The 23,769-nt window shown below is 31.2% G+C and overlaps 4 protein-coding genes across 5 annotated transcripts in view; 1 reads left to right on the top strand and 3 right to left on the bottom strand.

Moving 5' to 3' along the window:
* The first annotated feature begins 1,815 nt into the window (after positions 1-1,815).
* Positions 1,816-4,911, top strand: LOC107003417 (cyclin-D4-1). The gene is made up of 6 exons (XM_015201740.2): positions 1,816-2,418; positions 2,804-2,890; positions 3,018-3,116; positions 3,320-3,521; positions 3,727-3,854; positions 4,233-4,911. The coding sequence occupies exons 1-6, from the start codon at positions 2,119-2,121 to the stop codon at positions 4,443-4,445; spliced, it is 1,029 nt and encodes a 342-aa protein (XP_015057226.1). The 5' UTR covers positions 1,816-2,118; the 3' UTR covers positions 4,446-4,911.
* Positions 4,912-12,442: 7,531 nt separating this feature from the next.
* LOC107003204 (ATP-dependent 6-phosphofructokinase 5, chloroplastic) lies at positions 12,443-18,531 on the bottom strand. The gene is made up of 13 exons (XM_015201494.2): positions 18,098-18,531; positions 17,106-17,196; positions 16,178-16,251; positions 15,679-15,790; positions 15,466-15,561; positions 15,190-15,291; positions 15,034-15,108; positions 14,735-14,875; positions 14,437-14,553; positions 14,250-14,354; positions 13,813-13,893; positions 13,256-13,384; positions 12,443-13,129 (listed from the first exon to the last, which is right to left on the bottom strand). Exons 1-13 carry the CDS (start codon positions 18,403-18,405, stop codon positions 12,962-12,964), a joined length of 1,599 nt encoding a protein of 532 aa, XP_015056980.1. The 5' UTR covers positions 18,406-18,531; the 3' UTR covers positions 12,443-12,961.
* A 1,107-nt stretch (positions 18,532-19,638) lies between these two features.
* On the bottom strand, positions 19,639-22,364 carry LOC107003462 (GLABRA2 expression modulator-like). Of its 2 annotated transcripts, XM_015201794.2 has the most exons (5): positions 22,063-22,364; positions 21,802-21,969; positions 20,883-20,984; positions 20,388-20,659; positions 19,639-20,085 (listed from the first exon to the last, which is right to left on the bottom strand). In XM_015201794.2, exons 1-5 carry the CDS (start codon positions 22,154-22,156, stop codon positions 19,897-19,899), a joined length of 825 nt encoding a protein of 274 aa, XP_015057280.1. In that variant the 5' UTR covers positions 22,157-22,364; the 3' UTR covers positions 19,639-19,896. The 2 variants fall into 2 exon arrangements, with proteins under 2 accessions (XP_015057280.1, XP_015057279.1); XM_015201793.2 differs by having other exon boundaries at positions 21,802-22,364.
* Positions 22,365-23,157: 793 nt separating this feature from the next.
* The window catches only part of LOC107004166 (esterase AGAP003155-like), a 4,512-nt gene continuing 3,900 nt past the window's right edge, over positions 23,158-23,769 (bottom strand). Inside the window, exon 5 of the mRNA XM_015202404.2 lies at positions 23,158-23,397. Coding sequence (XP_015057890.1) covers positions 23,342-23,397 — 56 coding nt within the window. The 3' untranslated portion in view covers positions 23,158-23,341. The remainder of the gene's footprint in view (positions 23,398-23,769) is intronic.

Below are 23,769 nucleotides of genomic sequence, written 5' to 3'. Positions count from 1 at the left end.
AGAGAAGTTTCATTATTTTTAACTTAAAATAAAGTGATATACTCGAAGCTGTTATAACAAAATTTTACTATAGCAAAAACTCAACTATTTTAATAAATACAAATTCATCTTAGCTATCATGGAAATTGAATTTATAAAAATTAATAATTGAGAAATTTTATACCATAGTTTATATATTTTCTTTGCACTCTATTAATTCTTCGGATTTATCATTAGGGTGTGTTTGGTATGGAGCAAGAAAATGTTGTTTGACTTAATTCTGATCGGTTAGTTGAAATTTTTAAAATTATTTTTTCAAAGTAAGTTCTTTAAAAATTGTGGTAAATAACTTTTCTCGTGAAAGCAGAAAAAACATATTTTACAAATGACATGTTATACTTTCGAGATGATACTTATTTATGTACATATTAAAAACAATAAAATAAGTATGTAACTCACATATTTTTTCTATAAAATATTTTTATATTTGTATTTTATTAGGAAAAAGTGAAATTTATCCATTTTAAGTCAATAAACCACGTTTGATTTAAATGAAGTTAGTTGTATTCGTATTTTAAGAGTACTTTTAGTCGTTCTAAATTTAATGCATATTGAATTCATAAGTCTTTGTAGTTACATTTATGTGTGTCCATTTAATTAATCATAGGAACAATTAATGAGTAATCTTGACTAGCAATAAATTTATTATATTTTCAAAGCAAAAAAAGTGAAAAAGAAAAATAATAAACAATTTCTTTTTCGCTTAAACTTATAAATTAAAATAGGACCATGTATTTTAGAAAAGTTTCAGTATATTTATATTTATAATTAGACTATTTATTTTAGAGAAAATTTGACACATTTAAATTCAAACTAAGAAAACATATTATATCATCACTAGCTCACTTCTCTCTACTCAATTATCTTAATTCTTTTCCCTTTTCCTTCCTCAAAGGAAAAAAATAGCAAAACAATAAATAAAAAATGTGAAATATTTTTAAGCAAATAATTTATCGTAATATTAAAATTTAAATTAGAAATATATTTTTTTTCTAATAGAGTGCATATCAATAATACTTTATCCTAAATTGAAATAAAATCCAAAAAAAGATGTATATATATATATAAAAAATCATTTAAGTTTTCTATAAAAGTGTACAAGAATCATTTATTACATCATCATTGTCTCACTTGGTCTAGTCAATTCTCTTAATTCTTTTTCATTTTCCTTCCTCAAAGAAAAAAAAAGCAAAAAAATAAATTGTACTAAAAAAAACAATCTTGATTCTATTAATTTGTTGTTTTTGTATATAGATATAATCTTATATAGAAATAGTGATTACCTATCACTCTTTGGTCATGTCATTACAAAAAGATAAATAATCATAATATTATTATGAAGTTTCAAATTATATAATTTTTTTAAAATTTTTTTAGTAATTTTTGACATTCTCAAATAATGATTATTTTTCAATTACAACCACTAATATTGACTATTCATGAATTTTGTCTTATTTTTATATTCTTTCAATCTTAATTTACGTGACACTTATCATATTCTGAAATTAAGATTATAATATATTTAATCGTAACTCATAATAATACTTACACATATAATCTTTTAATATAAAAAATATTACATAAATTGTGGCGAAAGAAATATAAATTTTTGCTTTTTTTTTCTCCTCACTTTTATTGTTATTTATGTTTTTCTTTTTGATTTATTGTTATTTCTATTAAATTAATTAATGAGGTATAATCCACAATTCTCATACAAAATTCCTTTTTTACCCTAAACACATATATTCATTTCCTACATAAACCTTTCTTTTCTCTTCTTGAAAAAAACAGTCCAAACCCCACAATACTCAACTCTCTTCCTCCTCCTGTCTCTTCTTCCCCTTTTTTTTCTGTGTTTTTATAAGAAAAAACCCAAAAAATGATATGAAAAATGCCAATGGTTACATGCAAAAATCTTTAGAAATCTTGAAAAAATGAGGGATTTTGATTAAAGGGTGTTGGTGGGATTTTTTAAAACTTTTTTTTTTCATGAAAATGGGATTGAATCTTGTAAAGACTGGATTTTGATTAAAGGGGTTTTAGTTTTAATACCAAAGTTTTGATCTTTTTGTTCTTAAAATGGGTGAAAACAGTAACGATTTGTTACTTTGTGCAGAAACTAAAAATCTTTGCTTTGATGATCTTGATTCTTTGGCAAATGATGACCAAAAAGTTCAAGAAAAGAGTAAAGTTTTGAACTTTGACTATGGCAGATCAGTGGCATTGATTGATTTGTTGCCATGTCTAAGTGAAGAAAGCTTTTCTGTTATGATGGAAAGGGAAAAAGTATTTTTACCAAAAGATGATTATCTTAAGAGATTGAGAATTGGGGATTTGGATTTGAATCATAGAAGAGAAGCTGTTAATTGGATTTGGAAGGTTAATTATATGTTTTTGATCATTAACAATCTAGTACTTTTCATTTCCATTTTGATCAACTTTATGTTTTGCATTAATCTCAATCTTAATCTTATAACCTTTGGTTTTTCTAGTTCTATCACAAAAATAGAGTCTTTTTGCTTTTTCTATGTATGATGTCATTTTCTAGAATTTTACTTGACAATGTGGATTGATTAGTAGGTAGTCTGAGTATTAGTATTAGTCTTGTATTTTCATACTCTTAGATTTCTATTTCTATTGGTTGTTTCTAGTGCCTTTGATTGTCGTATCAGACCCCACTTGTGCGATTACACGTTGTTTTACATTGATTAGCGGGGACATATATATTTTAGTGATTTGTTTTTTTGTGTTATGTGATTTGCAGGCTCATGTGCATTATGGATTTGGAGAGCTGAGTTTTTGTTTGTCAATAAATTACCTTGATAGGTTTCTGTCTTTGTATGAATTGCCAGTAAGTCTGCTTTACTTTATATAATTTTGTCTTACACTTTGTTTCTTTGTGTTTGAACTTTTCAATGTTGGTTGATTACTCTGCATTCTGCTAAGTTACTTTTTTTTTTCTTATGAATGATTTACAGAGAGGTAAAATTTGGACAATTCAATTGTTAGCTGTAGCCTGTTTATCCCTTGCTGTCAAAATGGAAGAAATTAATGTTCCATTGACTGTTGATTTACAGGTGAATACAAAATGTCCATTTCAAGAACTTGTTTTTATTGGACTTTCTTGATATTTCTTTATTTGTACTGCTTTGGATTGTTCTTTTATCTTGAGTTGAGGGTTTATCGGAAACAAACTCTCGTGATCACACTCGGTGTGTTGTTGTATTCTTGAATTAGAATATTTGTAGTGAATCTTGAGTTGTTTTGTTTGTGGGAACAGGTAGGTGAGCCTAAGTTTTTATTTGAAGGCAAAACAATACAAAGAATGGAACTTTTGGTGTTGAGCACATTGAGATGGAGAATGCAGGCTTATACACCTTGCACATTCATTGATTATTTTATGAGAAAGATGAATCTTGATGAATTCCCATCGATGCGATTGGTTTCTAGATCGATTCAGCTAATATTAAGCATAATAAAAGGTTATACTCTTTCGAGTCTTTTTGGATATCGTTCGAATCTATGTTACTCGGATTCTCAAATGATGTTGTTTGGAGCCTCTAATAATACATTGCTTTTAGAGGATCTGACACACGCCGAGATCGAGTTACATGTTGTACCAATTCTTGATCCTGAGAAAATCATTAAGTGCTTGATCCAGTTCATGGTTGGGAAAATTGAATGCAGGTATTGACTTCTTGGAATTCAGGTCTTCTGAAATTGCAGCAGCAGTGGCAATGTCTGTTTCATGGGAAAGGCCACAAGCAAAAGACATTGATAAGGCAATGTCTTGCTTCTCCATACAAGTTGAAAAGGTGAAATATTTTGAGTTAGTGCTCCCCACTGATATAAAACTCTTGATTCTTTGCCCCCACTTAAGACTTTCTTTTAGTGGAAAGAGCACAACCACGAGTGTTGGTTAGGTGCACGTCACGAGCTCAAACATTGCCAAAGAGTCATGCTGCTAAATGTTGTCTATTTTGAAGTGTGGATTAGGTGCACGTCACGAGCTCAAACATTGTTAAAGAGTCATATATACTCATTATCCTTTCGAGTTTCGAATCATGCACCACTAGTCTAGATTCTTGATACATTAAAATTTACCAAGTTGGTTTTAAACTTTTATACTATCATTAGTTTATTGATGATGTGGGGTTTCATTTTTTTTCTTCTTCTTTCTTGTGATATTGCAGGACAGAGTAATGAAGTGTTTTGAACTGATTCAAGATTTGACATTGGTTAGTGGGACTAGTGCTACTACTGCTGCTGCAGCAGCAACATCAGTGCCTCAAACTCCCAATGGGGTGTTGGAAGCTGCTTGTTTGAGCTACAAAAGTGGTGAAGGAACAGTCCTTTCATGTCAAAATGCAAAAAGGAGGAAACTTGACACAAACATCATCTCATGAAGTCATCAACTTTAATTTTTTTTAAATTAGTTTTTAGAGGTCCTAAAAAGTCCAATGAGTTTTGGCTAAATGGAAAATTTGTTGGTGTGGTGGCTTTAAAAGTCACAAAAGCATTGATGAAAAAAGGGGTGGGGGTGGGGGGTCCATGTTGTTAGCATGAAAAGAATTGTCACCAGCTGTTAATAATAATCCTGAGTTGTCAACAACCATAGTAAAATAGGAGGTTGAGGAGAAATATTGAGCTTTTTCTCTTCCTTTGTTTGGGTAATTTTAAAAAAAATTCAAATGAAAAATATATAGAATGAAAAAGGATTTGGAGGTTAAAGTAGTATAGTTAGTGGAGGTTATTAAGTGGTGGTGTTGTTTTATTACTTCTATTATTAGTGAAGTGAAATTGAGATGTATTTTCATGGTATTATGGAATAAAACATCCAAAAAAAAGAGTCCCTTTTGATCTTCATAATAATATAATTTTACATTGTGTTGTGCAAATTGGATCTCTATTTATTACTATATAGGATGTGTATTATCAATGTAGAGATTAAAAAAAAAATATACTATTTTAGACTAAGAAATTTATGTAGTTTCCTTTATTGTTAAACATTATACAACAATTCCTTTATTAGTAATTATTAACAAGTGTATGCATGTATACTTTATCTCTATCTCGTGAGAAGTGAAGAGGCTGTTCAAGAAAGAGAAAATTGCTCGATTATTTATTAACCCTATACTCTAATCCTTAGTCATCATATTATTTTCTATTTCAGGTCACGTCCTTGATGTGATGAAAATATATTTTGTTATGTCTAATCACCTTGCTCTAATTTTTCATTGGTCAACCTCTAGCTCTCCTTAGATCTATTATTGTAATGTAGAAGATAGACCTCTCTCGCACCTCCTTACATAGACATCTGTGTTGCTCCTCTTTACGTGCATGGATCGTTACAACCTAATTTTTTTTGCATAACTGATGTCACTCTCAATCTTGTCTCGAATATTTTTGTTCATAATGTAATCTCTTTCTAGTGAGCCTGTGCATACATTTAACTCAATCTCCTTCTTTTGGACAAGTAAATTCTTGACTAACTAACACTCTATCCCATACAACATGATTGGTCTAACAATCACTTTATAAAATTTACTTTTTCTAAATCTCGATGACACAATCTTATCACAAAGGGTATCTGATGTGAGGCCTTGTTCATCCACTCCACGTTTACACGATGTGTGACATCATCGTCAATTTTTTTTCATTTTTTGGATTATTGACCTAAGATACTTGAAACCTCCTCTCATCGAGGATGACTTGTGTATTAGTTCTCACTTTCACATTTGTCTTATGCAAACGTCACTATACTTGCACTCCATATACTCTGACTTCGCTCAACGTAAAACCTCTAAATTATAAGATCTGTCTTCAAATCTCCAGTCTATCATTAATTCTACTGCATGTCTTGTCTATCAATACAAGTCATTTGCAAATAACATCCATCATGATACCTCTTCTTGAAGTTGTGGTGTCAATTCATCTATAACATAAATAATTGCTAGATTAACCAAAATGTAACCAAACAACCCTCTAAGAGTGAAAATATCTCAGTTATTTCTCTATATCAAGAATTTCTCCATTTTAGTGCTCAAAATTAAAATCTTTTGTTAAGAGAGAAAAATCTCAATCATCTTGTTATATTTCAGGTAGGTTTCACAATTAAACTCTTAAGACCACTATTTAGAACATACTTGAATTTGACAAAGTATTTTTTGTTGGGTTTTATTTGTCCTGAATTTCTTATCATAAATAGGTTTTCCTTTTAGAAAAATATTTTGGATTGACTAATCCTTTTTCTTGTAGGAAAAGGTTTAGAACTCTATAAATATAGAATGTTTCTTCTAACTTAATCAGCATTCACAATGTATAGTCTTAATAGCTTTGAGAGTTTTGGTTAGGGGGAGAAATTGTGGGTCACAAGCTTGATACGTTATCACTTGTGTGAACCTCCCATGTATTTTGAGTGAATTTGGTTGAGATTGTTTCCCTCTGTATTTTGTACTCTCATATTTATAGTGGATTGCTCATCTTTTTTGTGGACGTAGGTCGATTGACCGAACTACGTTAAATCTTTGTGTCTTTTGGTATATTTCTCATTGTCTTCTTACTCGTGATCTTTCGAGGTTTGCTTTGCTAGCTTCCGCATTTACACCTGCTTATTTGCGGTCCTTACACTTTTAACCATCTCGTTAAATCTTTGTACTGAAAGTACTAGTACTAAACTATATCAATTATTAAAACATTATACTACACTACTCTTTGGTGGTACACTACAAAATGTCCATCAAACACAACATGTATTACCAAAATTTGTACTAAAATTAATTTCAAATTCCAATAACTAAACTCACCACAAATGTATTAGACCAAATTGTAAAAGTAGGGATGTCAACTTATTTTTGTTATTTTTCACCACAAAATTTAACTTTTCAATTTTTAAATAAATAAACACATGGCAAAATACACGTAGGACAAAAAGTGATATATAGGATATTTGTGTCTATTTGTTCAACTTTATATAAGTTAAGTGTCTATTTATGCACACCCAAAGTTGAAGGGCATAAATGTGATTCGAAGTCAAGTTAAAAGACATATTTATGTATTAAGTTAAGTTATATAAGTGTACATACAAATATTTATTTGTTTGATATAAATACTCGATGCGAGTAAGTTTTTACCGATCAGGAGGGACATATGTGCCCCCCATTCAATTGATAAGATCCATAATTTGAACCAAAATTTTAAAGCTTTTGTTGCATTATTGGCACAGAATAAATTGATAGATCATGGTCATTTTCTGTCATATTACATATGGATAGCCCTTGTCAAAAGCTAGACATTTCAAAATTTGAAAGTTAATATGCACTAGTCATTTTATCATAAATGTATTATGTTATTTTGCTGTCTTATACATATTATTAATTATTGCACTTTTCTTTGATTTTTTTTAGCGGAGGGTTTATTAGAAAAAATGTTCTTAATCTATAAAGATAAGAAATTAATTTTGTGTATATTAGTCTTTTTAAAATTTACTTGTAAAATTATATTAGATATATAGTTAACATAGTATGTTGCATGTCTATTATAGATTTTGTCGTAAGGTATTGAGTCAAGTCTCGCAACAAGCAAACCTCGTGTTTAGTTGTCATCATTAAATTTGGAACCCTTGATTATCGTGTAACTCCTTGACAATCGTGTTATTCGTCTGCCAAATATTGTCACATAAAATCATAAATATTCGAAAAGCTCAGTCCGTTTAATTTTCAAAACTTCAACTCAATCACTTGAACATATAAATTTAACCTACCAACTGCCATCTCGAATGCGAGATTATTTTTATCTCAATATTAGCTAATTTCGTAATTGTTTTCTTACATGCAATATGATATAAAAATATAATAAATTTTTTTGGCATAAATAATTTCTAAATTACTTAAATGAGTTTTAAAAAAAATGTATAAAACGACACCGTTCAGTCGTTTTCCGGTAATGATTGCCTTGAATGTACTTTTTGGGGATCCGAATTGGCAATATTGGGCCCACTAACTATGACCCACATCCGTTTCGTTTGACCGTATAGCCACGTGTCTAAATTTTAACTTACATCAATAGAAAATATATTTTTCAGAAATTTACGGACTCTCTTCGTTTATTTTTACTTGTTCACGATAATATATCACGTCTTTAAAAAAAAATAGTAACTAATATATGCATTTTAGACATACAAAATACAATAATACTCTTTCAGATATTTGTTATCGTCTCTTTTAGGAGTGTCTCGCTATCTGAATAGTGAGACATACAAATACATATATCTAGTATATTTGTTATAAAATTATTATATTTTGTGTAAGTTTTAAAAAGTATATATCATTATAAAATGTGTAAGAGTAATGTTTATTTTATTAGAAAAAAATATTTTGGCAATAATAAGAAATGGAAGATAGTGAGTAAGACTGGTCAACATCTTGGGTTTCTCATTTACAAAACTGACTCACTGAGTTTTTATTTTTATTTTTTTTATATAAAAATAATATATTTTTATATAATAAAAATAAAATAAAGAAAGGGATATCTGAAGCATAAGAAACCTTGGGAATTGAATGTATAAAATTAATTGTTTTTAAATGCTTTTGGATTTCTGTTTCATTTTCTCAGATGAATCTACTCATTACACGTCTTATAAATTGTAATTATTCACACAAAAATTCATCCAATATATTTTTTTTTTAGATTTTTGGTTCAAAATTTTATGTTTCATTAACCTACTTAATTTTGCTGCCTTTTTACCTAGGCTAAACAAACATAAATTATTAATATATGTACGTAATTATTCGGTATTCGGTATTTATCGATTGAATCAGATATGATTTATTAAAATAAAATATATTAATCAGTAATTTAGTTATTTTTAAAACTTGAATCTAAAATCTTTGATTAAAGATGAAGAATCGATCTGATCCATTTAGATAAAACTTTTTTTATAGTGACTTTATTATACGCTTAGAGGCTTTTCGCTCAAATTACATGCATGTCTATGTATATTATTAAGAAATTTGAATTAAATTATAAATTTTTGTCACGATATTATATTTATTCTGAACTTTCGAACTCTAGATTATTAAAATCGCCATTAATACATATAATGTTGAATGTAAGTTGGAGCTGTCATTTTACAATGTGATTATAATGAAGTCCTCGTATCCATCAAATTAAACGTGAAAGATTGACGATGTGTCTATATTAAATGATCTTAAAAAAAAGTGTAATTAATACATTACATGGTTCAAATTAATTATATATTTTTAAAATTTTAATAATTAATCTTTATGATAAAAGTATATTTGTTTCAATTATGGTTTATTTCTTTAATCGTCCCACTTAATTAATACTTACTTAAGTAAATATAAATCCTTTAGTCCATCAATATTGGAAATTGACATAAAGTATTCAAGTAAGAAATTCATAATCCATCAAATAAAATCCGTTCAAACGTGAAACCTAAAAAAAAATTAAACATTTAAAGATTACGTTCATCAAGTTTTCTAATTTAATTAGAATTTATCAGCTCGAACGTAGATATCTAATAACTCAATTTCATATATTTTAAATCCTAACACGTTCTTCATCTTATTTTGGAGATAAATAATACTTATAATTATGATAAGATAATATACTGTCAAAATTAATTATTTTCACCCATTACTCTTAATAAATTGTTTTTGGGTAAACTTTTTTAATTAAAATTTATAATGTACTACCAAAAGCATACTATTGTCAGACCAACAAGTGATAATATTTTATATACGAGTATTAAATTATTTTAGTATAAACAAAACATGAGAATACCTTTTCATTACATATATATATAAAGACAAAGACAGTAAAAAAATAATAGTAAAATTTAATGTATTAATTGAGTTTTGACTGACCAAAAACAGCTAAGCATGGTCAAAACTGAAGAGCCTCTAGATTAATTACTTTATTAAATAAATAAAATAAAACTTTTGCTTCTTTGTGGTCGGTGGAGCTACAATACAGTCAAAAACTATTTATAATAATTTGTATGAAAATTTTCATGATTGCTATATATATTTCTTTGAAAAATATTATTACATAATAATATTTGAGTACGACTATTATAGAAGAATAATTTTACAAAGCATTCTGATATATTGAATGTCCATGTTATTATAGGTAAACAATGTTATAAAGAAGTAAAATATAACATAAAAGATCGATTCTTATAAAAATTCAGTCATTATAGTAAAAATATTGGTATAACGAAATTTGACCGTATAAGGTATGAGTTTGGAGTGTTAGATGGATTTAGTGATCCTATATTTTTTAGAAGAGTTATTAAACATGTAAAACTCTATTTAATCATGAATTCAATAACTAAAATGAGCTACGAGTTTAGTGAAAATCAATTTAGAATTAAACTTTAAATCTTAATTTCGAAAAAAGATATAACCTTTCAGCACTGATTCAACTCAACTTAGCACAAAAATACATTTTAAAATGTTAGTTGAAATCCGTACAATTTAACTATCGAAAAGTGAAATGTGACAAATAAAAATGACGAAATCGTATTTTAATTTAGATGAATTAGTTCCAAGAAAGAACCCAAAGACAAGTGCCTTGAAATTGCAAATACATCTTGTTGAATGGTCAAGTTGAATGTCAAACTAACTTCAATCTTGTTATGATTGCTACAATTACCTTATTGGATTACTAAATAGTAAAAGCTTCATTAACTTTTTGTATTTTTTAAAATGAAAATCCAACTTCATTAAAGAAAAAGAAAAAAAAATATATCAAGAAATGCCATGTCAATTTCATAGATATATGGTGAAGTTCCATTAATACAAAAATTATAACATTGAATATCCCATGCATTTATGATTGAGTACATAAAATATGAGTTGACCATCAAATGTGAAAACGATCAACTTTGATCTTAAACCATGTGAAATGATCGTATTTATCTTTAAACTACATGAAATAGTTAATTTTATCATTCAACTTTCAATAATAAGATCGGTTATTTTTATGACAACAACATAACCTAGCTAGGTATATATACAATATTCAACTTCATAACATAAACTTTATAAGAACAAATTATCAATTCAATGTGCCTTAGCAAATACTTTTAGAAGAATTTATGACAAATCTCAACGACAAACACTACAATTGCAAGTTAGGTGGTTGAGAAATTTAACATATATAGATAGGACAATTGTCCTTTTAGCAGCTCAAGCCATCACCCTCAATTTTGTACAATCAATATCATTCTCGATGATAGTTAATACTCTGTCGTTTCAAAATAAGTATCACCTTAAAAATTTAATTATGTGTTTCTAAGTATACAATTTTTGCTAAGCCGGCGTTTAATTTGAGATGGATCGAGTATTTTTTTTAAACACAGTATTCAAGAACAAGGACGTTTTTTTTTTTTTTTGTAAGAAATTCAGAGACACTTTTAGTAGTTTAAGTTGGATTCCTTTGTGCATTCATATGGATTTGAGGACAGAATCTTAAAATGGAAGTGTTTTTTGTTTAATAATATGGCCTGCACAAAAATTTTAATTTTTAGTTAGTGGGGAATATGGCAGGATTTTGTCACCATTGAAGGGTCATGGTAGCATTACTTTGACCCGAAAATATATCGAAAACAACCTCCCTGTCTTCACAGTAGATTAACCTCCCCAAACCCTACTTGGGCGTACATTGGATATGATTCTTTCATCCTTAATCAGATATCTCAAATTGAAATCTTGAAAATGAAAGAATCGTGATAAGAAACTCTTTCCCTTTTAACGAGTCATACACCATGTGAACTCTAATGAATTGAAAATTCAAAATAAATATCGAACATTGAATGAAAGCGATGACAAGTTTTTAGCTACTAGTTTGTAAGAAAAGTATAAATGAACCTAACAAATATTAATCACTTGTCAGGATAACATATGCTTGTGTTTGACCAGTCTTTATGTTTCTTTTTAATTTCACCTTGGCTGCTAAATGGGGGCTGCTAAGGACCAGTACAAAGTAATATCTTGGGAATTGTTAAAATTCCCATCCTCTATGGTAACAACTACTAACATCTTGATACCCCTTTTATATATTTTTCAATCTGGTGTACGATATCTGCTTTGTGATCTCGATTAATTCAAATTCGCATTTTTGATAAACTAGGTGGGAGGAACAATAGATAAGGGGTGGTTCTATTGACAATGAATGCTATCAATATGCAAAATTAAAACATGGGAGGCTCTTTCACTTACTCAAGGGTCAATCAGTGTCGAAAAGGACCACAAGAATCGCGGTCCCTGCCTGTTAATCGATAATAATAAACGTAGAGCTGATATTCACCTACAAGAATACAAATTTCAGATCATCTGCAAACACTTAGATATAATTTATCTGTAAATGATGCAGATACTCAGAAGAAATGTACAACAGTCTGTTAGTTATATATTAAATGTACCTCATACATACTTCAATAAAAATGCAGGTCATGGTAAATTATAATGATACATCGATGTAACACTCGTATTATATGAGTGGTATTTATTCTTCGTCAAATAGTATGGTTTATCGCGTTGTGAAGGAACAAAGGAAAATGCTAACTCAGGGTCTCTAGGATAGCTTTATTCTACATCTATGTTGCTCAAACTCGTAAAAAATAACACTAGTGTGTGTCAGATCCTACAAAAATTGTGCGTTTGGAGGATCTGACACTGGTGTGTTAACATTTTTGGATGATCCGAGCAACATAGTACTACATATACCCTTCGGAACGGGTATGTACCTTAACAAACAATTGAGGAATCACATGTTCTTGCATTGTTCCTTTTAACAGTTGGGAACAGGGCAATGCCATGAATTTTCTCAATCTGGCTCCCTGCTCCTTTAATAGACTTGCAGGTTTCATGCGAAAAAATTGAGCTGCGTATTTAATTCAAAGAAAGTCCGGCTGGCCTGTGGATGTTAAGCAACGATGCCACATGCGGCTGTTAGGATCCACAACTTTGGGTTGAGCAATGACTTCTGGAATCGGAAAGTACACATAATGAGTATTGCATATACCAACTGTGATCCCGCTATATCCAGCAAATGCACCATGAACCTATCAAATAACCGAGCATTCGTTATATTTTCGAATATCTCAACAACAGAAATCAATTTGTCTTTTGTAAAACAACAAACATCAAGAAATCTTTTAGCAAGTATTAAGTGAGGTTGAGAGACTTACAGCATTTTGACCTAGTACAGTACAGAGAATTCCATCTGATGCATTTGCACGGCAAGCACGGATCATGTAAGTAGGATCAATGTATTTAACATCAGTTGTAACCCCAATCTCCTTGAAGTACTTTTTGATCTATAAGAAAGCAAGCATACCATCGTAAATTTTCTCGATAAAAAGGAGGAACGTGCACATGCATGGTCACTTCTCAAATTGATCATCAGGCTATTATATAACTTTCCCTCGATAGTCAGAGGAGAAAGCATAAAGATGGAGAAGACGGAAACTAGAGACAATGTGAACTACGAACAAATGATTGTGTAACGCTCATATTGGACAAAGATACAAGGAGGACCTTACAAGTGATTCAATTAAGTTGCTTAAACTTTTTTCTTTTCTTCTGTTTTGATAAATCAGTAGCTTAACTTCTTAAATATGATGAAAATTAAGAAGATTATCGAAGCTCCTTAAAACCAACGTGTACGCAACTCATATCTACAAGTAAAACTAGTCAACAAATATCTATAACAATCACATGAATGTGTAGCTTGCCATCGACAAACCTGTTGTTGTATATGAACACCAATATCTCCAAGTACAGCATTTCCAGATGCATCCTTTGCATTGGTTTTCTCGAGGAAATCCTACAAGAAGGTTAGAGTAATATAGCAGTTAAATAATATAAAGATCTAGAAGTGATTCTTCTGTTTTCATTGCTCGAATCAACTACAAATGAGAAAGAGGTAACAAACTTGGAAACATCTAAATGACTGTTTACAACTTTAAGTAAAGAGTAAAGAAAAATTTGTATGCTGTGGCTCTCCAGTAGATAATATATCAAAAGCCGATGGTCTATAATGTTCACTCTTCCTAGTACAATTATTCATTTTTCGGTAGTAATTAATAATTTTTCGATCTTTTTGGACTGTTAGATATATGACAAATATTACTTATTTTATGTCCAATTGCAATAGAGACGAGAAAATATAATAGAACTAACCTGCCCTGCCCCCTCTGCTACACAAATCACAGCTGATCCCTTTGTCTCAAGCAGATATTTCAGATGCTGCAACACGCCATGAGGCCCGTGCAGATTAAAAGGCACCTGAGATGAATTCGACACGATCTTATTGAGAAGGCCCTTAAACATAACCGGTAATATACCAACTGATCGAGATTAGACTAACCTCTGGAATCAAGCATATGTCTATCTGTCCACTAGCTAGTGATGCATGCATAGCTATAAAACCACTGCTACGACCCATCAACTTCACAATTCCGATACCATGATATGCACTATGTGCCTACAGTAAATAGATTCCAGGGAAGAGTTATAGTGCATGATTGCGTCAGTGACTGCAACGTAAATGAGCAATCTTTTTCTACAGATACTGTGAGATACCTTCTGGAGGAGTAAACTTTAAAAAACTTAAGCGAAAAGAGGCAAGGGGATGCAAAACTTATAGCAGGACTGCAAAGTAGTACCTCAATATAAGCAGAATTAATGGCTCTCTGTGCTTCTTCAACAGCAGTATCAAAACCAAATGTTTTGTCCATAAGCATAATATCATTGTCTATAGTTTTTGGCACACCAACTACAGCTACCTGCATACGTCTTCTACGACACTGCATATCAAGTACACTAAAGAAAGTTATACTTCCTAAGTGACATCATTACTTCAAAGTTGTACCATTGGAGACTACTGAGTTTTCGGCTGCACGCCTGTTCCTGGTAAAGATTAACATAATCCTACTTAACAAATATAGAGGGCACAATCAACAACCTCATCATGAATTGCGTTTGCGCCAGCATGTGTACCATTTCCACCGATCACAAAGAGCATGTTTATTCCTCTTTCCTGAAATTAAGAGGAAGTGAATCGTAGATAAAGCCAGCATGATAATTCTGGTGCAAGTAAACTATAGAGCCAGTCAAGAACCTGAATGCTATCCACAATGTCGGAAACTTTAGGTCCTCCACGTGATACACCTAGCAAGCTTCCACCAGAGAGATGAACATTTTGAACCACTTTCCTGGATAACTGGTAATGAAACATACAATGACTTATCGCTAAATATTATTTCTGTTAAGGAGTACATTTTTCCTAAAACTCAAGACTTTATCCATAATAATTCATGAAAGATTCAAGTCTTTTGTGCTAAACTCTAACCAATACGAGGAGAATCTGCATAGGCAGTACTAAGAAGCAACTTACTGGCATTTCAGCTAAATCATTGTTTGAAAACCCACGGTACCCAAATGGAATCCCCACAATTTGCTTCACGCCGTATATCTCAAGGGTGATAACTATCTGCAATCATTAGAATAAATAGACGATACATCAATGTTGTACATTGAAATAACAAGACTGAATTGTTCTCTTAAAAAAAAAAAAGAACAAGCAAAAGAAGAAAGTATATGTTAAGACCTGTCGAATAACGTCATTAAGACCTGGGCATAGTCCGCCACAGGTTATGATTGCTGCTTTCACCTCCTCTGGTTTGAAATATATTTTCTCTCGAGGACCAGCACGATGAACCCTAAACAAGATCAATGACAATTTACAATCTCTAAGGGCAATGAGCTACAAATTTCGAACTAAATTCCTTTATTAAAATCATTTTAACTCGCACCAGAGTTGAAAATTCTTGGCAAGACTGTCAAACCTCTACAAGTTGATGTTAAATATATCTTAAGACACAATATTTTCAAGAAGTTAACAAACTATATTGTTCTGTAAGATTTTATATTATAATTAGACATTTCCGGAGAATTCAATAAAGCCTAATATTTTCTTTTTTGCTTAAAGAATTCTTAACTCCTTAGTTCTGATAAGAGAAAAGGACTCTTAGATCCTTAGTATAGGTATCAAAACGATCGAAGCACATGTTATAATTATACAGATAATTAACTATAAACAAGCTTACCATTGCTCTACCCACGTACAATCGGGATCAATGCACTCAGCACCAGCAGAAGTCGGAGAGGAATAATTAATAGTCTGAAAAATAACAGAACTTTGCATGAATGGATTGGCAGGAAATAACTAAAAACGCAACGAAAAGAGAAACATGTGTTTGTTTATTCATACACAAAGACTATTCTGTTTGCTCTTTCACGACAAAGAGTCCTCTTGCTATCATAAGGTGCATTGACTCTCAAAGACGAGACAAGTATACAAACAAATTGTTGTTTCTAAAGCTTATGTTGCCACCCGATCTATCCTCACCAAGGAATGTACTCTGAGCTCCGAATCAAAGGGAAACATAGAAGAATGTACTTGCAACTCCAAAATTGGAATTTTGGCTTGTGAACTTTCTTCTCACAATCAAAACTCGTCCATATGAGACATGGAACTCTATTCTGCCTAGAAAGTTTGAAATTGCCATCTATCAAAGGTTTCATTTTAACGACTACTATGAGTCAACGCCAAGCTAGTTGGGGATTGCTGCTCCACAACAATGCCTGAGTTAATTAACTAATTCAATAGAGAAAAGGGGTTCATAATCCTAGAAGTAGATCTCTCAATATTTACCAAGTTAAACACTACATAAAACCTTAACTAATAAAGGGTAATAACTTTTCCACATTTATCTATATTGAAGAAATACTCAAGTATTTGAGATTTCACCGCTGAACTGTATGCATATCTGACAATACATAAAATAAGCTTTATAACGATTCTGAACGAATCCTTTACCCGCAAATCATGCGGGAGTGCAAACTCAAGTGAGAATCTTATTATGTTTTTAGCATCAAATTCACCAAAATGTTGCCTTTTGCCACTATAATCAACTGACAACGGGCAATCAGTGTGTGACGAGCTACGCTAAATTATAAGGAAACAAAGCTTACTTTAAGAAGTACTCTGTCATTGTTATTGATGTATCCATGCCATTCTTCATCTGAAGGATATCCTTGTGCAAAATCCTCAGTGACTGGAGTTCTGGAACACAATCGTTGCACTAAAGTTAGTAATATAGCTATCGAACAAGTATTTCTTTCGCAAATATTCAATATCATTGAGGTATCTCTTGGCTAACACATTCTTTATCATTTTTAGAATTAGATATAATTCCAATTTTCAACTCAATGAGAGTAACAAACAATTATCATTATTCTCAATTCTACAAACAAACCAAACCATTTATACGCCATTTCAACAAAGAAAAATGAGAAAAGATAAATAAAAAACCAGAGGTATAGACAATTCACAATAGTAAAAATTATAAAAGATGAAATAGCACAAAATAAAAAAAAACATTTTTTAAAAAAATATGTTCAATTTAAACTACGTATAAAGTTTGTTACTATTTTAATTTCCTAAAAATTCAAATCCATGTATAAGCCATTTATTCTCAAAAAGCTCAATACTCCCTCCGTCCCAAAATGAATGTCACTTTAACCAAAAAAATAAAATAAAAACTTGTTCCAAAATATGTGCAATTCAACACTCTTCGTCGCAATATACGTGATATACTTTTCTTTTTAGTCGATACTCGATAGTAAAAGAATGTCACTATTTTTATATTTGAAAATAATTTCACTTTAAAATTATATTTTTATCCTTAAAATAAAATGATTTATATTACGCAAATAATCTATAAGACTACAAATTTCAAGTTTTTACTTTCAAAGAGTGTCACATTAATTGATGTATTATCAACTATCTCTTGTATAACTTTCGCCTTAATTCTCGAGAAAGATAAATAGAGATAACTTAGTAAACTACACCTTCAATAAATTACTTTTAGAATGAAATAAGCTAAAATGACACTTAATTTAAAACGACGAAAACAATAAACATCAAAATCAGATAAATTAAAAGAGTGTTATGAGTAAAATACCTCATTTTGAGACAGAAAGTGGAAGGATACGAAACGGCGTCGGGAAATACATCAGTAATGTGAGGAATATTGAAACGAGCTTCGAATTCTCTTTCATACTTCACTTTCCAATCCGGATCGCTGAAATCGATGTTGTCAGGGACTACGAAATTACTTGATTGAGCTGCAACTCTCATTCTCATTTTCCGGCGAGCTACAGGCGGCAACTTAATCGACTTGATGGAGCTGATGAGGAGCTCATTTTCGCCGGAAATAGTCGTCGTCGGTCGAATCGGATTTGATCCGATCGCCGGCGAAAGTGACTCCATTTGTCTAAGTAAAAATGTGTATAAGTTTGGAAGAATAATGTAGAAAAAGGTTTCTGCTTGTTTTTGTATAAAGAGGGGGAAAAAAAGGAAAGAAAGAAAGTTACAAAATGGTTTTCCCCTTTATTTATGAAAAATATTTCCTTTTTGAGTAGTAGTTTATATCCTTCCAAAGAGTGACTTTGGCCTCGCTGTGAACGAGTTAAGGGAAGCGAGACTGAAATATTTAGACATGTGAGAAGGAGATATATTAATGTTTTATTAAGGAGACGTGAGAGGTAGAATATTTCGAGGTTAAAGAAAAGTAAAGGTAGACTGAACAAGTAATAAAGAAAAATGCTTAGACAGGATATCATGTATATTAAGTTTACTAAGAACATGACGTTAGATATAATAGTATGAAGACCACAAATAAACGTTAAAAGTGAATTGGTAGTTTGAGGGTTCTCGTATTAGTAGCATATTCATGTATTTGACTTGGTGGTAGTATTGTTTACTATGTCAGTGTAATATTAGCCGATTTATATAATCAATGGACTTTTATATATGATATCATCTGTGGTTTATTATGTTTAGGTGATCACGCCCTTTTGTTGTTGTTAAGGTACTACGCATATATGTTACATAATGTTTTTGCTATTAATTGTCGTGTCTTTCTGCACTTCCACTTTTAATTTGCTTGAGTCGAGAGCCTTTCGAAAATAACTTCTCTACGTTTAAAAAGAAACAATAGTAAAAATAATGTACACTCTATCCTTGCCTTAGTGACATATTTTATGATATCGTGATATAAAGACGAACAACAATACTTATGGATGGATTAGATATCGATTCAAGATTTAAAGGTCAAAGACGCATTATTATCTTCAACCTTTAAGGGCTTGTGCAAGACACATGAGAGTTTAAATTTGAGTACAATTGTGAGTAATTATACGGTTTAACATGTTTGTTTGGAAAATGTGAGAATCGGGTACAATTACATCATAAAACCGTCATTTCCTTTATTTACTTTTGCTTGTCTATTTCAGTTTTCGAGAATCAAACAACATGAACATTAATTAACATTTTATAATATATTTAATTTTTTCTTTCATATTAATATGAGAATGGATTGCTGGCTGCAACTTATAATACTATTTATATAGTATTCAAACATCTAAATTTTAAATAAATCTAATTCAATTTAACAGTCAAATTGACTCTAGCAAAACGAAATATGACAAGTAAAAGAAAACGAAGAGAAGAGAGTTGTTAATATGATAAAAGATGTATATCTGTTAATATATAAGTGCCTCAACATTCTGTATGCATTGTTAAACTGCTAATTTAAGTTTATCAATGCAAAACAACACAAACCAGAAACATAATCCGTTAGTTGCCAAGAAATCTGAGTTGGTAAAAATAAACCTTCAGAATCTTCTTAAATGGCAACCAGATGTATGAAGGTGACATTTTTGGCATAGCGAAGCACGCCATTATACCATAAAACACGCCTCAAACGACTTGCAAAGTGCGTGCTTGTAGCGTGTCTTGCAGGCACTTCACAGCACCAGTGTAATTTAGAAATCCCATAAACCAAAATTCATGATTGTCAATAGAGATAGCTTGGATGTACTTTTCTAACGAATTGGTTCTGCTTGATGAAGGATAAATTGCTTTAAGCTGATGCAACGGGATAATAACCTGATCGTATCATAAGTAAACAAACGGAAATGTTAAAATACAGTTCCTCAAATGACATTGTATGTAATGAATGATACATAAATATCCAAAACGAACAAGAAATTACATCTCCGAGCAAATAAAACTAGGTAGGAAGGTATTGCCATTTGCCAAGAGTGGAAGTGGAAGTGACTTAGTCGTAGAGGTAAAAATGCAAATGAGCAGATTACAACGAATGAGTTACATTTGAAGCAAACGGTTGAACATCTTTAGAAATCTAAAGTAAATAACTGCGGGAGACTGATAAATAAACAGAGATGTACCTTGTAATAGCTCCATTCAGTCTTGTTTTCGTTTTTGTAGGGAAGGGGGTTATCGCTACAAAAAGCAAGCTTTGCCGTAGATAAATATAACACTCCCATTACTGGTCCAGCTGAGGTCGATAAATAACATGCAAATGAATTTCGAAGTTGCTCCTCAGGATCTGCCTCAAATGTTTGGCGGAATATCTTGTCATAACCACCTTCAGCCAAAACCTTTGTTCCCTGTGCAATTCTTCCTAAGGCAGCATCAGCAATACTAGGGCTCGTTTTCACTATACAAGTCAGCGAAAGAAAATTAAAGTTAATGCATCCCCAAAGGTAGGGGTAAGGTCTACGTACATCCCACCGTCCCAGGAAATGGCCATGGGAGTTACCACTTCTAATACTCATAATTCCTTGAACGCGATGTCCATGTACGCAAAAGAGAAACCGGGAAAAGCTCAAATTGAAAATAATAATGGGATGGTCACAAAATCAAAGAACAAGAAGCCTTACAGTGTTGCCATGTGTTGCCAGCAATATCCTCTGCCTTCTTTGTTGCTTCACCAACCTTCTTCCCCCATCTACCAAGTACATCTTTGACATTCTCCATTTTATCTAATAGAAATGAAAATCATATACTCGCAGTTAGTGGCAGAAGCAGTCGGTGACAAAGCCAGAAATTTCATCAAGGTGATCTAAAAATATGAAGAAGTCAAGCCGCACCCTTACTGTTAGGGTTGGGCTAGGTCTCCAAACTGAGCGCAGGACGGGTTTTTGCCTCATACAACTCGAGCCAAAGATCGGGAAAGTTAGAGATAGGGAAACCTAGAAGCTGCCGGTGGGGGGCGGGGTTAAGTTTGCTTCTTCACAAGCCTATCTTCAAAAGAGTGACTCTTTAGTCCTAGCGTTTCGCGTTCTTTCTATTACGTCCCATTCTATTTTGGGATAAGCGGCTAATACTAAAATAATAAGTGAAGTAGTAGTCGTCTGACCCGCCCATTCTATCTCACCCTAAATGAAATGACTCCCTTAGTTACGCTGCAGAGCCCCTACGTCCGCTTTTCTCCGACCGCAACCCAATAAGTTGGCAAAACCAATACAACATTTACTATATATAATTTTAACCTTGTTTATAATGCAACAAATTAGACATGGAGTTCATGTGAACTCTATCTACCTTTTTAACGCGCAACAAAAATTTATGTATAAAAATTCACTAAGATCGCAATAACTAGTAGGTATCAACTCATTGCTTTTAAAAATGCAACGAATTCAATATTAATTAACAAACTTAAACGATTGAACTCATAGAATTTAAATCCTACGACCTCTGTTCTCAATATTTATTATTCATGTACCTGTATTTGTGTGTGTGCTTACGCGATTTTCAATGTGTATGCATATATGTACATACAGAGAAAAATATACTAACTTTTGATATTGACGGAAGCAGAATTGTTGACCGGAGCCGGAGAATGAACTAAGTAAGGATTCGATCCACGGTTACCGGTTGTTCTCTGCACGTACGACTCCGTCACCAATTCCTGACTCCAATGCACCGATTTCTTCGATTTATTCAAACCGTTCGCCGATTTGATTCCTTCATTTTCGATTTTACCAATTTTATTCTCATTTACAGAGGCAATTGTAATAGTATTGTCCTGTTGCACACATTTCGGATCCGGTTTCGTACCTTGATCCGGATTCACAACGGAGCTGGTCTTCTGCTCCTCCGCTTCCGCCGCCGCGTTCTCTTCCCCGACACCGTCGTTTTGCTGCTTCGTCATCTTCGCCGACGAGAGAAAAGAGGTAAAAATATCTACAACGCGAAATTACTCTCTACCGTGATAAGGTGGCGCGTCGGAACCTTTGGCCGATTCTGGAATTTTCCGTTTTGGTTCCGATTTAACGCCGGGAGAGAGAAAGAGAGAGACCGGCGATTTAACGCGGGAAGACACTATACGAGGGCCAATACCTCTAATTTATCAAACGCCTAATTTATTTTTATATATATTTGTAATTATCTTTAAAAAAGTTACAATTTTTTTTTATGACAAACAATACATATATTATTGAGCTTTGGCTATAAAATAAAAATCACAACACACACACAAAAAATCATAAGTTAATGTTAGAAAATCTTGTAAATTTGATGAACTTTAGTATTATATTTTAATTTAACGTAAATATATTCTATAATAAAAGTATTTATTTCTTAAAATTAACTATCATACATGAAAAATAAAAGTTAAATCGATATATATATCAAATTGCATCATGATCAATCTATATATGATTTGAAATCACAAAACCTTGCTTCAACCCAAATACATAAGTATTAAAAAGTAAAAATAAAATAAAATAAATGATAAATACTTGAAAAAGAGGGTGAAGAACAAGACTCAAGAAATGGTTACTATTTTAATTAAATGAAATAGAATAAAAGCAATTCATTATGAGTTGTTACGAGTAATAGCTCAAAAGATTCAATTTATTATTAGGTATTTTTATTTTTTATAACAAAAATGTTATAGAAATGAGTTGTATCACATTGAATAAACGGATCTTTAAATAAATCGCATATCAAAAAAGAATTTAACACAGACGATAATATTAACATAAATGCATATTCCACAATATAATATGAATCCCCCATATTGACTTCCAATAGGATTTCAATTACATTATTCGTTTTCCATTTTAATCCGATCTAATCATACTCGTAATTTTCTTGAACACTATAATATTTTAATTATGACATATAAATAAAGAGGAGATTATATTTTGAGATATAAATAATAATAAAATAGTTAATCGACAGTTTTAATTAATGTAACAAGTATTTTGAGACGCTTAAAATATACAAATAAATAAAAATACATTAAATAACGACAAAAAAAATATAATAAGACATATCTGAAAACAAAATAACATTTGAGGACAACTATGCGTCGATAAACTCGTGCCCTCTTTCAAACTTGTTGAAATTTTTCAATAAATCCAAGCATTACTTCAACGTTGCTATCATCTGCAAAAACAAAATAAAGGTATAATAATCAATTCTAGTATTAAAAAATTCTAAACATTTTTTTCCAAAGTGAAATTATATAAAAACTCATACTTCAATATTCAAATTCACTTTTTTCGACTTAACGACAATAAAATTCATATTGAGAGTTAATGAGTTCTGCTTCAGAATTTTGAATTTATAGATTCCAACATTTCATATAAAGACTGCTTACTAGGTTCTGAATTATTCATTTATACGTTTTAACTAGATTTATTGATAGAAATCCAGAGTCTTAGTTTAAGCTACTAAATTCTGTTGAAATTGTAATCAGAACTCTAGCTCCACTTAGACTCTTGAAATTACTTCAAAAATATGTTTTAGTTAATATAT

Source organism: Solanum pennellii, chromosome 11 (genome assembly GCF_001406875.1).
Source record: "Solanum pennellii chromosome 11, SPENNV200".
NCBI lineage: Eukaryota > Viridiplantae > Streptophyta > Magnoliopsida > Solanales > Solanaceae > Solanum > Solanum pennellii.
Note: the sequence above shows the minus strand (reverse complement) of the source record. Positions and strands in the feature narration are given on the sequence as shown.

Coding starts and splice junctions, on each gene's coding strand:
- LOC107003417 (XM_015201740.2), top strand. CDS start 2,119: ATGGGTGAAAACAGTAACGATTTGTTACTTTGTGCAGAAACTAAAAAT. Junction 2,419..2,803: donor CTGTTAATTGGATTTGGAAG/GTTAATTATATG, acceptor TGTGATTTGCAG/GCTCATGTGCATTATGGATT. Junction 2,891..3,017: donor TGTCTTTGTATGAATTGCCA/GTAAGTCTGCTT, acceptor AATGATTTACAG/AGAGGTAAAATTTGGACAAT.
- LOC107003204 (XM_015201494.2), bottom strand. CDS start 18,405: ATGGAGTCACTTTCGCCGGCGATCGGATCAAATCCGATTCGACCGACG. Junction 17,197..18,097: donor ACTTTCTGTCTCAAAATGAG/GTATTTTACTCA, acceptor ATTGTGTTCCAG/AACTCCAGTCACTGAGGATT. Junction 14,554..14,734: donor TTAATTCTGCTTATATTGAG/GTACTACTTTGC, acceptor TATTTACTGTAG/GCACATAGTGCATATCATGG.
- LOC107003462 (XM_015201793.2), bottom strand. CDS start 22,156: ATGACGAAGCAGCAAAACGACGGTGTCGGGGAAGAGAACGCGGCGGCG. Junction 20,985..21,801: donor TGCTTCCGTCAATATCAAAA/GTTAGTATATTT, acceptor CATTTCTATTAG/ATAAAATGGAGAATGTCAAA. Junction 20,086..20,387: donor CTGAATGGAGCTATTACAAG/GTACATCTCTGT, acceptor TGATACGATCAG/GTTATTATCCCGTTGCATCA.